The 17,418-nt window shown below is 47.7% G+C and overlaps 1 protein-coding gene across 3 annotated transcripts in view; it reads right to left on the reverse strand.

The window, feature by feature from the left end:
• Window positions 1-655: 655 nt before the first annotated feature.
• peak1 (pseudopodium-enriched atypical kinase 1) overlaps window positions 656-17,418 on the reverse strand; it is a 54,582-nt gene continuing 37,819 nt past the window's right edge. For all 3 annotated transcript variants that reach the window (XM_052061977.1, XM_052061976.1, XM_052061978.1), the window contains 4 exons: window positions 13,878-17,317; window positions 10,632-10,870; window positions 5,070-5,851; window positions 656-4,060 (listed from right to left, as the gene is read on the reverse strand). In XM_052061977.1, the coding sequence (XP_051917937.1) occupies window positions 2,699-4,060; window positions 5,070-5,851; window positions 10,632-10,870; window positions 13,878-17,188 (5,694 nt within the window). In that variant the 5' untranslated portion in view covers window positions 17,189-17,317 and the 3' untranslated portion in view covers window positions 656-2,698. The remainder of the gene's footprint in view (window positions 4,061-5,069; window positions 5,852-10,631; window positions 10,871-13,877; window positions 17,318-17,418) is intronic.

Raw genomic sequence — 17,418 nt, forward strand, 5'->3', positions numbered from 1 at the left:
TCGCAGGGCACACAGAAACGAACAACCACTCACACTCACACCTAGGGACAATTTAGAGTGTTCAATCAGCCTGCCACGCATGTTTTTGGAATGTGGGAGGAAACCGGAGCACCCGGAGAAAACCCACGCAGGCCCGGGGAGAACATGCAAACTCCACACAGGGAGGCCGGAGCTGGAATCGAACCCGGTACCTCTGCACTGTGAAGCCCACGTGCTAACCACTGGACTACCGGGCCGCCTCATTCCTTATAAACGGGCTGAAATGTTTTGTTAATAATAACGATTAAAAAAATTATAAAATAAAACAATCTCTTAAAAAAAGTGTTCCAACTGTCAGTTTGAACTGGGAATAAAATGATCTGTGAAAAAAAAGTCATCTCTCTGGCCCCATTTTAAAAAGCTAACGTGTTTTGAAAGAAAACGCAGTGTCTGAGGAAAAACAACCAATTGGACTCGGAACACAAGACAGACAAGTAATCATTTGCCGTGCACTCGCGGGCACATGTGCAGCGGGCTCACCCCCCCCCCCCCCTCCATCGAGGTTAAAAAAAAAGAAAATCTCATTGCACATTTGTTTTCACAAAAGACAAGCAAACAGAGAATGAAGGATGGACGCACCTTCTAATCAACCATGATAGAGGTCACATTTGTTAAAAAAAAAAAAAAAAAATTTAACAGAGGCGTGTTCACTTTGTAAATTGACTGTATCCTAATGTGCTTTCCTCTTCAACAGCGATCTCCTTGCCTCATCCTTCCCCAGTCACAGCCTGGGGAAAGTCAAGTTTCACCAAAGGTTAAAATGTTATTTTGGTGCGGTGCTCAAAAAAAAAAAAAAAAAAAAAAAAAAAAAAAGCGGATTGTGGGTTAAAATAGATATTTACGCTTAAATCTCTACAAACAAGGACAGCCACCAGTGCTCTCCAGACATTCTTTAGTGTACAAATCCACACTTGCTTTCTCTCACCCCCCCCCCCCCCCCCCGAACCCCCAACTTCTGTTCAGCCAATGTAACATTTCTCCTCATGGAACTTGCCACCCCCTCCCCCAAACAAAGAAAAATAATAGACAATGCAAAGTGTTTTGTCCATGTCAGTTAGGATGTGAAGTGAGCTTTTTTTTAAATGTGCAAAAAAAAAAAAAAAACACATAAAAATTAAGTAGGGTTCAATAAAAGGCATGCGGACCAGAAATTAACCCGTGTGCATTCAACGGCCACATTACACCAAGTCACGGGTGGGAATTTCCTCTGAGGGTCCTGAAAAATCCGAACATTGATGACACATTCTGAGTGGTGTTTTGGAGATATTTTTTTTTAACAGTTCTTCGTAGGTTTTAGAATTGCCTGGCAGACCAGATTTAAGGTGATGTGTTCCGCAGGTCCCCACCGCCCCGCAAAAAAAATGCCAACGTCAACAACGGAGCAGGCGGTTGTGGAATGGGAGCGTGTCTCCAAGTGGTTTCATCGGTCGAAAGATCCAAATGTCAGTTCGGGAAAAGTTTTACATTCGACGTCCATAATCAAGCAGCTCAATTCGTTTGAACCTCCGAGCAACGAACTGGCGCCAATGACACCAAAGCTCTCCCAAAACAACCTGGTGAAAATTTAAAAAAAAAATGTTTGCAGTCCAGTCCAGGAAAGTTCCCTTTGGTTCGTCCACAGTGAGAATTCTCGTATTATGTGCCACAAAACTATCGCAAGAATCAGTAAAAATTCAGGAAAAATGAAAACATTGCACGTTTTGAGGCGAAGAGGCAAAACAAACTAGGCCGGCTTATATCCCCCCCCCCTTTTTTTTTAAAAATAACTTCAACAACTTTGAAGCCCGTAAATCACTTGCACAAATATGTCAAATATATATTACAGCGTCTGGCACTGACTTAAAAAAAGCAACCAAAAAAAAAAGCTTCACAAGTCACAAATAAATCACTGGCTCGTTTTGGACAAGATCGTAAACTTAAAGTCTCGTAATGTCTCCTGTCAGTACATTTTGATGGCCAATTTGTGGCAGGTTTTGGCGTCCACAAAAATAAAAGCTGGATTATTTCCATTTGAAATCTTTCAACTTCAATTTTGCCTTCATGTCAAATTGGCTTTGTTGTCTCTTTTCACAAAAGACTGTTTGGCTTGCAATTGGATTATCCTATGGTCCAATATTTTAAACTAATCCGAACAATTAAAAAAAAAAAGTTTTATTCAAATGAACTGCATGTTGCAAGATTGACCATGAAATCAATGCCACGTCCAGCCGGGGAAAGCTGCGATTCAAGATGCGTCCACTCAACGAGATATTGAGTCCAAATTGAACTCATCGATCCCAAATGGGTCAAGTTCTACTTTTGTGATACCTCTCAAATTCCAACTCAAAATCGGCCCTTCCACTGCGGTGGCGCCGAAAGGCTCTTGCCACTCTCTGAATCCTTTTAGACCTAGCTCTATCTAAACCCTGCCGCTTTTTGTTGCCAATGGTCCAAAAATCTTCTTCCCTGACTTTGACCCGCATCGTGACAAAGTCAGGGAAGCTCGTGTGCTCGTTTTCCAATCACGGCGTCCTGCTGCCGATGTCCAATCCGTCCAATTTTTACCCACCGACACGTTAGGTGCTAATGATGCTAACGGTACACACCAAGCATTAGCATCAGCGCGGGGACCACAGGAGGGGGCCGAGTAGTTGCCTTGGCAACCGCGCCGCAGTGGAGCTCAGAGCAGCTGCGACTGAGTTCGGTGGAAGGTGTGCGCTAAATGACTATGGTTGTGCCCGGCGGGGACAGACTGGTTCAGGTTCTGGTTCTGAGACGGGGGCTGCGGCTGCGGCTGCCGCAGGATGTGCACCACCCGGCTCAGGCTCTCCGTGGTCGCAAAGGCCAAATACTGGCAGCAGAGCCAGTCCTCCAAGCTCACGCCGCAAGCCGAGTCCATGGAGCGCTCGGCGAACTTGATCATCATCAGCGTGCGCTTCAGGTCCAGCCAATTCTGAAGGGTCGCCTGGCGTTGGCCGGAGGTGGCCGACGACATGGAGCCCGAGGTGCTGCCGCAGCCCAGAGCCTGGAACAAGTCCTCGCGGGGTCCCCAGAGCAGGCACTGCAGGCAGGCCCGAGCCTCCGACATGCGGATCCTTTCCGACGGGTTGACGGTGAGCAGCAACCGGGCCAGCTGCTGCAGGCCGTGCGAGTACAGCGATCGGACGGGCAGGGGCGGCAGGTCGGCCCAGGTGTACTCTTGCTCCTTCAGGTCCGGCGTCTCCTCAAAGGGATTGGGCCGGTGCAGCATCTCGTAGATGAGAATCCCCGTCTGGAACTCGTCGCACTTGCGGAATTGCGTGGCGGTGATAATTTCCGGCGCCAGCCGCGAGTGGTCCCGCATCGCCCCGGGGTCGGCGGTCATGAGGGCGCTCTTCTGCTTGGCTTGGGAGAAGTTGCTGATGATGAGGCGGGCGGGGCAGGTGGAGTTGGCGGCGGCGGCTGGTTTGCCGGCGCTGTTGTCGTTGGGCTCGACGGGGTCCGCGGTTCTGGCGTTGCTGGGCCGGCAGTGAACCAGCAGCAGGTTCTCCAGACGCAGGTCGCAGTGCGTCACGTGGTAAGGTTTCATGTGCTCCAGGCCCGAGCACAGCTGGAGCAGCAGGAGGCACACCTGGCGCTCGTACAGCTCCGGGTTTTGGTCGTGCCGAGACACGCCTTGGCGGACGAAGTCGGCCACTGTCTGGAAAGGAACCTCCCGCGTGATCACCACCACTCGGCTCCTCAAGCGGCCGGCGGTGCTCGCGTCCGCGCCTGCCGACGCATCGTCCGACTCCCCGTTTGGACGTTTGGACCCCGTCGACTTGGCCTCCGATTTCGCTTGGCTTTCTTTCAACCCGTCGCCGCCGTCCTTCTTGTCGCCTTCCTCTCGCTCCTCCTCCTCTTCTTCCTCTGGCTCCTCCTCCCAGGGGAGCATGCTGCTGGGGACGTCGGCCAGGAAGTGGCCGCAGTCCTGCTGGATGTTGAAGTGCACGGCCAGGCTCTGCCTCACCGCCAGGCTGTGGAAGAACTGCTGCTGGGTCTCCTTCACTTTGCTTCGGCAGATCTGCGGAAACAAACACGATTGTTCACATTCGCTCCAAAGTCAATCAGCTTTACCGTGTAGCAAGTATGTCATGGGCGCAGCGCCTGAAAAACACTTTCACGTTTATCTCGAATGCCTCACACGTTTGCTGTGGATACAAAACTACCCCGAGCCGGTGAGCTCAAAAGAGGGTGGATAGAAGGAGCCGGTTGGGGAAAGTCTAATGAGGCGATGTGAGACTCTCGAGTCTGCTGTTAATAAGAAAAGCAAAGCTTTGAAAGGCTGTGGAGCAGTGAGACTTTCATATCCGCTGTGAATAATGAAATCATCCCGATCTGTTTTTGTATGTCGCAAATGCCACAAAGCGACGAGAATGCAGCTACGTTGTTCATGTTGAATGTGAAAAAATAAATAAATGCAAACGGTGACACGACTGCTTCTCTTGTACAAACTGGAGCCATCCATCCTAATATTTTCCATACCGATGACACGGTTCTGGGTCATGTGGAAGCTCGAGTGAGACTTGGCTGACTAAGGGCGAAAAATGCTGCCACAAAAACTGCACAAAGTCAAGTTTGAGTCACGACAATTCTGATGGTTAAGTGGATTCATTTGCTTTAGCTTAGCTTCCAAGTTCACATTCTGTTTGTCCCGCTTATCATTCCTAATCCGTAAATTAGAAGCCTCAGGTTGTAGTATGGGACAATATTGGACCCGGCCGGGGTAGGTGCAAACAAGCCATGTCTGCCACCTAATGGTGAATGGTGATATTACAACTTCATTCTCCAGTCACCAGGCACGTGCGAATTCGCATATTCAATTTTTTCCTCTTTTTCCCTCTCTCTGTATGTGTTAACATGTTGGAGGGTTTTTTGCCGTGATTTTTTTCCCTGCTGCTGCTCGCCTCGACTGGTACTCGTGAGAGGGAGCACATCACTCCTACTCTGGCATCCCTTCACTCGCTCGGGATACATATTCGAGTTCTTTTGAAGATCCGATGAAGCCGAATAGAGCTGAGAATATATCCGACCTTAATGGCATAGTTGACCAGCGGGTCCTTGGCATAAGAAGCGGTGTAGTAGACGGCATCTCCGGCCTCGCAGCAAGGTTTCCCGGTGGTCAGTCGGAAGTCGGACCAGCTCTCAGTTTCGAATCTCAAGTGATCTTTTTGGCCAGCCATGAAACGGTCCTCGCACTTGGACGTCAGCTTCCGCAGTGTGTCCGTGTGGAGGCCCCGGATCCTGCCCACCACCTCGTCCCAGCTGTCCAGGCCCCGGTAAAGCGCGGGCCTCGCATGCTTGGAAGGGGCGGCGGGGCCTTGTCCCGTCTTGCGATTCTTGCCAGTGAGCGATTCGGTGCTCGGGTAGACTTTCCTCTCTCTGGAGCCGCCGGCTGCGCTGCTGGCTTGTGACATGAGTGAGGACAAGCTGTTCGCCGGGCAGGCTTTGCCGACGGCGGCCGACGGGCGCTCCAGGGAGTCGCCGCTTTCTTGATCGTGGGCACTGATGGAGGAGCTCTGACTCGCCGTCTCCCAGGTGGTGTCCAGGTCATAAAGGGGGTTGGCGACACTCAGGTTGGTGCCGCCAGGTTTGGCCTCCGCCCTCGGTCGAAAGGCACCCTGGAGGGGCTCCTTGGCGGCCAGGCTGGGCTCCGTGATGGAGCGGTGGACCGCCTTTTTGGGCAAGGGCGGCGGAGAGGACTTGGGTGCCCGTTGCTCGGTGAGTCCTTCGAGATCGATGGAGGCCAGGGTATCGTTGGACGCCTTGATGTTGCGCGGCTGTTTCAGTGGGATCATGTTGGCTCGAGATTGACCTGCGGGGGAAGACGAACAGACAATCAAGAGTTGCAACTTGATTTCCCACCAAGCGAGGTTCGAAAGAGAGCCGGAATTTGCATTCTAGTTTGTGTTTATTTCATTCATTCATTCATTCATCTTCCGAGTCGCTTGATCCTCACTAGGGTCGCGGGGGGTGCTGGAGCCTATCCCAGCTGTCTTCGGGCAGTAGGCGGGGGACACCCTGAATCGGTTGCCAGCCAATCGCAGGGCACACAGAAACGAACAACCATTCGCACACACACTCACACCTAGGGACAATTTAGAGTGTTCAATCAGCCTGCCACGCATGTTTTTGGAATGTGGGAGGAAACCGGAGCACCCGGAGAAAACCCACGCAGGCCCGGGGAGAACATGCAAACTCCACACCGGGAGGCCGGAGCTGGAATCGAACCCGGTACCTCTGCACTGTGAAGCCGACGTGCTAACCACTGGACTACCGGGCCGTTTATTTAATTTTTTTTAAAATGGTGTTTTGATTCATTTTTTTTTAAATACTTCCATTTTTGTGTCATTATTAGTTTTAATGTTAGTTTTTTCCCCTTTAGGGGATTTCTTAAAAAAATACTGTATTGTGTCGTAAAAATTTCAAGAGATTTAAAAAAATAATCATTTTAAAAACAAGCATCCACAAATCAAATACAAGTACTGTATAACAGACTGCATAATGCTGCTTCGAAGATTTTGAGGTCGATACACCAAAAAGCCAACTCCGAAATTGGTTTTGTGGTTTGAATTTTTGTTTTAGAAGAATTGATACCCGTTGTCCTGTGCATTATTTTTCTTCCTATTTTCATTTATGAAACAAAAAAGGAGGTTGGCTACTTTAAAATTGCCAAAGACAAAACATTTGTCATTTGTCATGTAAACAAAAATGTTTTTTTTCTCTCAATTCTGGTTTATGTTTTTGCATTAGTTTTCATTCACTAAAATAACCATGCAAGGAAGGTGTTTTCAAATGCCACGAAGCAAGGCTGTTTTTTTGTGTGTCTAGATTTGGTGTGGGGGGGGGGGGAAAGAATCCATGTCACATACTTTTCAGTAAACGTGATATACAATGAAAACAATGAGCAGAATCCACCCTAGCTAATATGACAAAGGAAGGACAAATAATTTGTCAGTCTTGAGAAGCGTTTTCGCCTGACAGGAGGTAGCGTGCGGCGGCATGTGAGGGAGCCGGACACCAAGTCTTACTACCACCCCCCCCCGCCCCCCCGCTCGACTCAAGCTGCACTCTTGCTCTGCAGTGAGGATTAAAGAGGCGTCACGGAGCGGCTTCAAGTACAGTGACCTTATTTCTGTGGGAGGGGTGGTGAAAGTGAATTGGGGGGGGGGGGGGTGATTTGAGCACCAGACAGGCAGATGCCCAACAACATGCGTCTGGTAAGGTGTAAAAGGGTGAATTAATATTTCTTCAAAAAAAAAACAAAATAAAAAAACCTTTTGCCAGATCAAGTAAGGACCGGCGTCAAAACGCCACGCCTGCAGCTCTCATTTAAGAGCATGATGAGTGGCTGCTGCGGATAATATTGCCATCATCATCTCCCTCTGCTAAGTGATAGTTGCCATTTACTCTTCGAAAAAGGGAATGAGCAACTCCTCACGTGTAGGCCAACATCTTAGCAAGGCAACTGAAGCCTTAAGATAGAGCAGTCAGGATCAAGTAAATGGGTCTTGGTAATCCTCCCCGGATCGAAAATACTGCAGTAATCCAACCACGTCTTCCAATTAGAGCACCGCTGTTTTTTTTTGTTGTTGTTTTTTTTAACTGTAATACATGAAGGTGTTAGAAATTGACACTGGTGTGAAAAAATAATAAAATTATTATATTATATTAATATAAAATTTTAAAAAAATAACATTTTAACAAACAACAAACAATCTTGGTTGAAATAGCTCGATGCCCGAAGCTGCTGCACTTTGTTTAATCACGGACTGCCAGATTGTTTGTGCTTGAAAGAAATTTAATGATACGGCAAAGACAAATGAGGAGATCATGCGGCGACCAAAATATCTGCCTTTGCAAGGAAAATGGAATTTTGGTTGAGCACAAATGAGCGAAATCTATTCAGCCGTCATTTTTCTGAGGTTGCCTTCGAAAATCTCCCGATAAAACATAAATGAGAGTGAAGTCTTGATGTAACTTGTTGCTGTGGTTCAGCATCACACTGACACAGAGAAAGGCGATACGGAAAGAGTGCGAGGCTTAATATTGGATGAAGCCAAAACATAACAAGCCGCCCCCCAAAATAAATAAATAAAGCAACGAGAGTGGTAAATACGCCTACCTCAGGTCCTCCGCTGCCAAAAAGTTTCAAGGGAATTGAAGGCACCCCGAAACATTTTTCGGTGCTTCCATCCCAGAGATGCGCTCTGAGGCCAGCTCTCACTAAGACGGGAGATTTCTCCCGGTACGAGGCGGCGGCGAGCACTGAGCCTCCCACTGCTGCGCTCCGTTGTTAACAAGTGAGAGAGGGACATGCAGTATCAACATGCAGATGGGCGAAATAGAATCTAACACGGTCAACAGGAGAACTAATCTTTTACGCCCCGCCCCCCAAAATGTAAATGGCAAAGGAGATGCTAATTATCATCTGAGGCGATTTCGCTCAGGTCCCATTTTTCCCTTTGGGTACCAAACTGCACAACTCCACCGATGTCAACATACTGCATAGACTTATTAGAAAAATGGCATTGAGGGCGGGGGAAATATTTCCATGTAGTCATGACAACCAAAACTATTTTGGACCATCATGACTCTTCAAATTGTTCACCCCAATGAAATAAAATCCACTTATGGCTGAATGATATCTCAGGCTGCAACTCACAATTATTTTAAGAATCAGACGATTATTTGTCAGTTAATCATTAAAACCAATAAAAAAAAGACATCATTTCAACTCACCAGTGCACGAAAACCAAAAAAATCAAGATTCACTTACTCGTGAGGTCCATAGCAGGTCAGAAAATGGGCAAAAAATTTGGTTTCTGTTGCTGTTTCCCAAAGTAAAAGCAAATGTTGGGAGTCGAGATAAAGAGGGCAAATCTACTTTCATGAAGGTGTCAAACTCAAGGCCCGGGGGCCAAATCTCACCCGCCACATAATTTATGCGGCCCGCGAAAGCCAATGAAGCGTATCAACTTCCATGATGCCACCCAAAATTACCAAATGTACCAAAATTTGAAATGATCATATGTATATGAGAGCTGTTGCCAGCATTTTCTTGTTAACAAACCCCTCATTACAGCCACTTCAATACTTGAAGAAACAATTATTCTTGACGTCATAACACCCCGTCAAGGTAAATCGCATCTACAATGTGGCCAGTGACAAAAAAAATGACATCTCTGGTCTACAGAAATCAGAATATTAAAAAAAAAGACTCCAAGACTTAAAAACAAAAAAAGATGCAGATGGTAGAAAAAAACAAAACAAAACAACCTTTTTCCTTTTGCTATCATGACAATAATGTCACAATTGAAGGGGACATTTGGTTGAGTGTAATTTCGATATTTCTGTTTCTATGGTGATGTCTAAATTGTGCCACAAGCTTCGGACGCAAAATAAATAAATTAAGGAACGTGGATTTTTTCTGTGTTGGGGTTACTTATTGAAGAGGACAGAAAATGTCCACAGCATGGCGCCAAAGAGCTTTAGAATAGGACATAAAAATTGCTGGGAGTGCCGCCAAACATTTTCCACCACTTTCACACAATTTCCCCAGTGTGGGACGAATAAAGGATATCTTATCTTATCTTATCACTTAACATAGTAAATAGGAAACCCGCTAAGGGTCTCTCTCTGTTACGAAATGTATTAAAAAGGTGGTCCAAGTCGCAAACCGCACGTGCTGAGTTTGTGATTACATTTTTTGGTACGGCATGGAGGTTTCCTGATTCAAAGATTGATACTGAACAGTGAAATGAACTGTGACAAAATCATGTGATGCAGATTAAGTGCGATGACGGTCCACTGAGTGGACTCAAAATAGAAGTGGTTCTAATACAGGGAAAATTTTGGGCCCAAGACTTCGCCTCCACCATGTCAACTATCCACACAGGCATTTACAGTCTACAGTCCATTAACGTTCGTTCTATATCTAAATGACACACGAGTTTTTCACAGTCTCTGCTGATGTAACATGTTTGGCATCGTTTGGACACCGGACGCGACCGGACAATTTTTACCTACATTTAGGACCGCAAATACCTGGAAAGTTGGGTCTAGCATACCCACTGGGATGTTGACGTTCGTGACCCGGGATTGAAGCCCTGGCCCCGGTCCCCCGTGTCCAAAGACACCCCCATTCAGCTGGAAGCTAATTTATTTAGAACCTGTAGGGTGTTTGTAAACTAGATATCATGTTAAGATTTGGAATTGGAAAATGTAAGAAAAGCTAAATTTAGCCTAGCATCGCTGATGGACACAAAAGCAACACATGCTAATCTATCCGATGACTTGATTTTTTTCGGGGGATGGAACTGTGAGTTTCTTGCTCTGTAAAACCATTTTATTTAGTTATCTATTTTTATAAGGGTAGGATAAAGTAGAAATCTAACCTTTTTCGGCAATCACGCTAACAGTTAGCATGATTGTTTGTCTGTTGGGTTAGCAGCTAACCTAACAGACAAACTGCAATTAAAACAACCCAGGGTGAGGCACCGAAATAGATAAAAGTGTGAGTAATCCTGCAAGTGTTCTTTAAAAAAAAAAAAAATATATATATATATATATATATATATATATTTTTTTTTTACCGAGGTTACTGTAGGTGGCACTGCACTGGCTGGAGGCGGGCGAGTGCGAGCGATGAGACTGGTTCCCATCATCCTCTGGCTCCCCGAGGCTGGCGCTACGCTCGCTGGCCGCCGTGGCCTGGTTGGCGCGGGTCTCCACGCCCTCCCCAAACACCAAGCTCAGATTGACTCTGGCGGGGAGCGGGGTGACGGTCGGCAGCTCACGAGCCGCCACATTGTTGGCACTGACTGGTAACTGGCTGCGGAAGAAAGAGAAAAAATATGACACGATTAGCGAAGGATGTGACGGTGGGATTAGATCTGCTCTCGATTTTGGAGCTCCATTACCAGCGTGGTTCCATCGGGTTAGCAACTAATGCTATCTCGCAACTATACTTCCTTCTCATATTAATTGAGCGTGTTTATTCAACAGCAAGAAGGACATAAAGGCGTTTATGGGAGGGAATGATGTGAGTGTAAAGGTGAATTAATAGAACCTTTATTGTGAAGTGTTTCTTTGCGATGAGGTGTTGAGCTGCTTTTGCGATGCCAATGGCGTTTTGAGATGATTATTTGTTTATGATGTCGACGGCGACGTGGTGTTGTATCACGTCATGGTTGCGATTATGAAAACCACATCTTTGCGATGGCAATGACCCATGATTGCGATGCCATCGTAAAGGGAATGACAAGCATCTGGTGGAAACTTTTTTTTTCCCGTCGGCTGTTTCTTTGCGATGAGGTTATTTAGTGGCTTTCCATCAAAAGCGATGTCGATTTCAAAAAGCCGCTGTCATACAACTTTCCTTGCTTTTGTGCTAGTGACCGAAATGTGTTCTCAAGACTCCAGTGGTCACAATTGTGCACTTTGGAAAATCCTTATCAGTTCAACGCGCTATTCTTGATCATATGAATGAATGATTAACTCAATTTTGACGGAAAAGAACCCCCATACTCCCCTCAAAAAAAGAGTGCGGTCAGAGCCAAGTTGTAAGAGCAACGAGGTAGTCACTGTCAATACACTTTGACAGGTTAGAATGATCCCAAATCAGATGACTCATTTTCTTTGGGGAAAAGTTTTGATTAGTCGGTCTTCATGACTAATTTAAAAAGTCCCTGTCTGCACACGCCGACGCAAACAAACATGAACGTCTCATTGTTTTTGCCCTCGAATCAAATGGTCCGGTATGTCCGTGGAGACCTGAAGTCACCACACTGCAATTCTTTACGACGCTAAAGAACAAGAAGGTACTGCGAAAGCTACCTCGTAAATAACTCAAAAGGAAGACATCAGAAAAACACATTTGTATTAAGAGGCGTGACCTGTCGCAAAAGTCAATAGAAAAGCGACAAAGACTTTTGGAAACAATTGCAGGTTCTGTGTGAAACGCAAACTACAATAAGCCTGCTTATAGTAAACCCATTCACACGTTTCATACAATTTGCTGTAAAATCCTCAAATTAAACAGGGGGGGGGGGGGACACCACAAACCCCCCCTCCGTACAGTAAGACTATGTGGCCCGAAACTGACTGTCGCGGGAAGATCAAATATACAGCTGGAGGGACCTTGACACAAGAAATACCTTTACGGCTGCTACACGTTTCAGGATCAGGACCTGACTTGTTGAGACGGCACGAAAACGTTTCACTTCGCTGTTCACTTTATTTGGCCCGCTAAGCGAGGCCGTTGAAAAAAACCCCCAAAAAACGATTAAACTTGTGTTGAAAATCGTTCAAAGACGTTCCTGTGCAACAATTCAGGAATACGAGACATTGAATAAACAGAGGCACGGTTTCTTTCGGTTTCTCACCCGCTGTACTGGCTTACACAGCTTCCCATTTGTGAATCTTGACGATAGCGTCGAGATCAATTCACACTCTGTGGAGAGCCACTGCTGGTCTACTGTGGAGACATTTTCCTGCTCGCCGTTGCCTTGTCGTCCTCTCCCTGCACCTCAATAACCCTTCCTACCTGTCTAAGGTGCTTGCGGGCGCCGAAGAACACACGCCTACCATGAGCTCATAAAACGGCCTCAGTCAGGGGAAGAGTAAAAAAAAAAAAAGCAACAAAATGACAGCGGCGTTAACCCTTCATGCGGCTAGAACAAGTGGCCTGTAAAGTAACCTGAGTGACTGTTACCACCGATGCTGTTCTTTTGTTTACACACTGACAGCTGAGGCTTTTCCGAAGCCGCCGTAAAATGGCCGGAATGCGTGACCTATTGACAGCGATACTGGCAAGTCTGAGTAAGGCAACGATTATGGACATAAAATAACATCTGATCGTTTAAGATGGCTGACAAAATCACAGAGGAATTGCATTTCACATTCCACAAAGCACAGTCTGCTTGCGCTTGGTCACATTTTATCCCACGCTGTTGAAACAAACATGCACTCAGGAGTTGATATTAGAGATAACCAAAAAGTTCTGGAATATCTCGGTGACGCAGAATTGAGAGAGCATTCCGAGGAGATGACCGAGTGACTCAGTCGGGCATTTGGAGTCAAGTGAATGAATCAACTCTCAACTCATTTCTGGAGCACTTTAAAACAACCACCGTTGTATACAAAGTGCTGTACATGGGGCAAATATATATACAACAATAAACAAAAAAAAATCCCCATTAAATTAATAACAAAGACAATAGAAAGCACAAAAACAGTCAAACTAAATTCAAATCTGAGTCATGCTGAAGCCGAAGAATACAAATGGGGTTTGAGACGAGTTTTAAAGATGGGCAGCGAGGGGCTTTGCGGAACGTTCATTCCAAAGAGAGGGACCAGCAACGGAAAAGGCTCAGTCCACTCCGCTTAGTTCTCAGGACCTCTAATAATGTCTGGTCCTCTTACGAGTACTAGTCAAGAGGTGAGCAGCAGCATTGTGGACCAACTGGAGACAGCTAATGGAGGATTGGCGGACTCCAAAGTCAAGTGCATTACAGTAATCCAACCGAGATGTGACGAGGGCATGAATTTCTGTTTCAAAGTGTCCATGAATAAGCGGAATATGACAAAATTGTTCAGTACTACAGTACGCGTTGGATTCGAGCAGTGTTTTTATACGACTTCACGATAGAATATCCCGACAGATTTGAATCTATCCTGGCATTTGGGAGCAAAGTAGTTGACCGTTACCTCTACTTTGTGGTCCAATGTGACACGTTGGTCCAAGAGTAAACCGTATAATCTGCTAAAAGCTAATTTTGCATCACAAAATATTTGGGTGTTGGGAGTAGAAAGAAACGTTCCAGTTGTCAGAGAAATACCTTATGTCGTTGACAGGGACAACTTCAGTGAACTCCGACGCTGGATGTTGTCGCCCTGGGCTCAAAGGTCTGGACTCCTCACTGTCGCAGGGTGTCAGTAATGCAGTCTCCTTACATTCTTCTACTCGTAGCTCTCCTTCAGCGCTTGCGTCGCTACTACTTTCCATTTTGTAGGTAAAAACAATGGTCGGTTTCTGGGAGGGATCCTCAGGTTTTGCCTCCGAGAACCAAAGCCGCTGCTGAACCGGCGGCGGCGGGAGCATATGAATGACAGTTCCGTCCAGGCCGACAAGCTTGCCCTTTTCCTTTTCTTTCTCCGCCTTCTCTCGCTGCTCGTCCTCATCTTTCCGTCGACGGAAAAAACTCTTAAACGAGATCCACCGTTTGGGTTTGGAGGTCTCCGGCTGACTGCGCTTCCCTTCTCCGTTCGGACGCGTTTCACCTTCACTGGAGCGTAAAGGAGAACTGGAAGCGGAGCTCTTTGTCCAATTGCTAAAATGCCTCTGGAGAATGTTGGAAGCGTGATAAGGGGAAGACGTAGACCTGGGAGGGGGGAAAGGGGCATTAGGCTCTGAGCGGCTAGCGGAGAGGGGCACGGCAGCGGAGGCGCTCTGGGATTTCGACAAAACTTTGGATAGGGTGTCTTTTATGGGCTTGGGAACGCTGGGGTCGTTTGAGGAAAACAGTGACTTTGGTCGTGCCAGGGTCTCCTTCATGGCATCAGGTGGAAGGGCATAAAGTTCCTCGGCGCTGAAGCTTTTGTCATGGGCAGGGGGGGACTCCGGAGGAGACTGGGGCGGCTGGATGGAGGCCACAATCTGCGAGAGCACAGCGCTGGCGTCGACTTGATGGTTTAATCCTGTCCCCGAAGAAGAAGACTGTTCGATAAGATTATCCCGACTGAATTGACGCGTTACCGCAATGGCAGCAGGGCTACTTTTGGGCGGGTTTTCTCCTCGAAAGGGGGTGGAATTTGTTGATGCAGTGGGTGAAAGAGCCCCGATTGGAGAGGCCAATGCAGAGCTCGTCACAGCGCTGGGGTCTGTCGTGGTTATCGGTTGTAGACTGGGAGATTTTGCCGTCGCTTCGAACTGAGCTTTTGTTTCCTCCGAAGACGCTCTCTCCGACGTGCCTCTGCCGGAGAGGGTTTTGTCCGTCGAGGTCGACTGGACGCTCTCGGAGGAGCCAATCTCTTCGTAGGTATGGCTGGTCACCCGGCTGCCGACCCCTTTCGCCTGCGTCAATTCGCCGTGGAGTCCCAAGAAACTCTTGTACACAGCTAAGTTGTCATAAGCGCTGGGATTGATAACTATCGGCACCTTGACGGCATTCTTGGAGCTGCGGGCATATGCCGGCTCGTCTCGGATAATGATGGGGAAAGGAGGCATGCCCGCATTGTTGAAACTGTTAAACTTGATCTCGGATAAATTTGGAGATTTCACGGGGACCGTTCGAGAAGAAGACAGCCCAGCGACCGGAGATGTCGGAGCTGATTTGTGGCTCAAGTGTTGGGAAGGTATCGACTGGCCAGCGGTGCTCCCGTTCCCCAGGTCAACTTTGGGGATCTTTTGACGAGGACTTGTGCTTGATGTCCATACTTCTTGGTAACGAATGCTTCCCAATTTCTTCCGCGAGGCATTCAAACGGACAACAGATGTCGGTGACGTCGGTGATGTCGGTAAGCCGGACGACGTTGGAGACAGAGGCTGACCCACAGAAGTGCTACAAAACGATGTTGGGCTGGAGGGGTTTTTGCACTTGGGTGGGGGATCTGCTAAATGTTCACTTTTGCCCGTCATGGAAGCGGATACATCTACAACGGTGTAAGGCTTACAAATCAGTGATTTTTCCAAATTGACAACACGGTATGGCTTGGCCTGCTCCTCCGTGGGACTAAAACTGATTGTCACCGGTTGGCCCGGCAGGGCCTGGGGCATTGACGCTGACTGATCCTGATCATCCAATCTGATAGCCAGAACAGCCTTGTGCGTTTCTATAACCTTGATTGGACTCAGCGCTCTGTGAGCTGGCTCTTTGTTCACAGGAGAAGTACAGGCAAGAGGGAATTTGACAGGCGCGGGGGATCGCGAGCCATTTTGGTGAGCGCATGACACGCTGCTTTCACTGCTTGACGCAGTCTGAGAATCTTCTGGTAGGGATGAAGATGATCCCGGAGAAATTGTAGACTCTGAATTTGTAAGGAAACCACTGCCTTGGCAGTCATGAGGCCCGTAATGTGGAAGAACTCCAGTGGAATCCATGGAGGGGTACCCGTTCAAAATTTCATCGTAACTATCATCGTAATCCACAGCGCAAATTCGCTGCAAAGAACGATTGCGAAGTGGAACCGTATTCCACTTTTTGCCGGCAGCAAAGGGCACTGGAGACAAGGTGGCAGCACGGAAGTTTGCAAATCGTGGCTGACCTCTCATACGGATCTCCATAGCGAGCAACTCTTCATCACTTTCATCCCAGCTTTCGTGCTGGTCATCTCCTTCGGACTCTTCCTCCTCCTCCTCATCATCTTCCCCTTCACTCGAAAATTCGGGGTAGCAAAAGCGACCACCCTCCGTGCTGATTATCTCTGTGCTATCACTTAGAGACACCCGTTTTTGACCCGTGCCACCACCAAGGCAACTTCCCACCGCCAAACAGCTTGCGGCCGGAAGGCCTCTTTCCAACGACCTTTGGTATGAGCTACTGATCCGTCCCCAAAACAAGTCTTTAGACACAGGCGTGAGGCTTGGACCAGGACCTAACCCGGCAATCTCTTTTAAGACATCAGTCAGTCCACTGTTATTATTATTTCCACTCGGGGTCCTTCGACTAAGTTGCTCATAGCCCTCAATTTCGGCACCGCCGCCCTCTCCCTCGTTGTTGTTGCTCGTACCGCTGGCCCTCTTACAGTTTAGTCCATTGCGATTCCAGACCATAAAGGCTGAAGCTTTGCCTGGTTCCAGCACACTTGTTGGACTCTGCATATTGCCGTTAGAACCTGAACCTAAGGATGAGCATGGCAGCATCATAGTGGGCTTAACAGCGATGGTCGGTTTCTTTGCCACGGGTGGACGGAAGTGTCCTGAGCGGGCATTACCGCTGTCGCCGCCGGCCCTCTGGGAGTGGTTGGCCAGGTTCGAGTTGGCTCTGGTTCCAGCATGGGGCGGGTTCTGTTGTTGAGATGTTGCAAGTCTGAGCTCGGACCGAGGCTTGTTCCCGCCACTCAGAGTGCAGTGCAGACTCTTTGGCTTGAAGCAGTTCTTGCACTCGCCCGGTTTCCACACATGCTCGGTGAAGGTGCTGCAGGCCGACATGGCCGCTGATCCGCAGAGTTTGCTTTCAGTCAGTGGACAGCAAACCCCTCCATGAGGACCTTGACGACAGGAACCAACCGGGGTTCAATCACGGAACCGGTTTAAATCTCAAGACTGGGGATAGCAAACCTGCAGCAAAAAATAGAAGAGAAAGGCACGGGTCAACTTTCAACAATTTCAATTAGCTGCCACGAATTCAGCTTGCATAATAAACAACTGAAACTGCCTGG

The sequence above is a fragment of the Hippocampus zosterae genome, chromosome 3 (genome assembly GCF_025434085.1).
Source record: "Hippocampus zosterae strain Florida chromosome 3, ASM2543408v3, whole genome shotgun sequence".
NCBI lineage: Eukaryota > Metazoa > Chordata > Actinopteri > Syngnathiformes > Syngnathidae > Hippocampus > Hippocampus zosterae.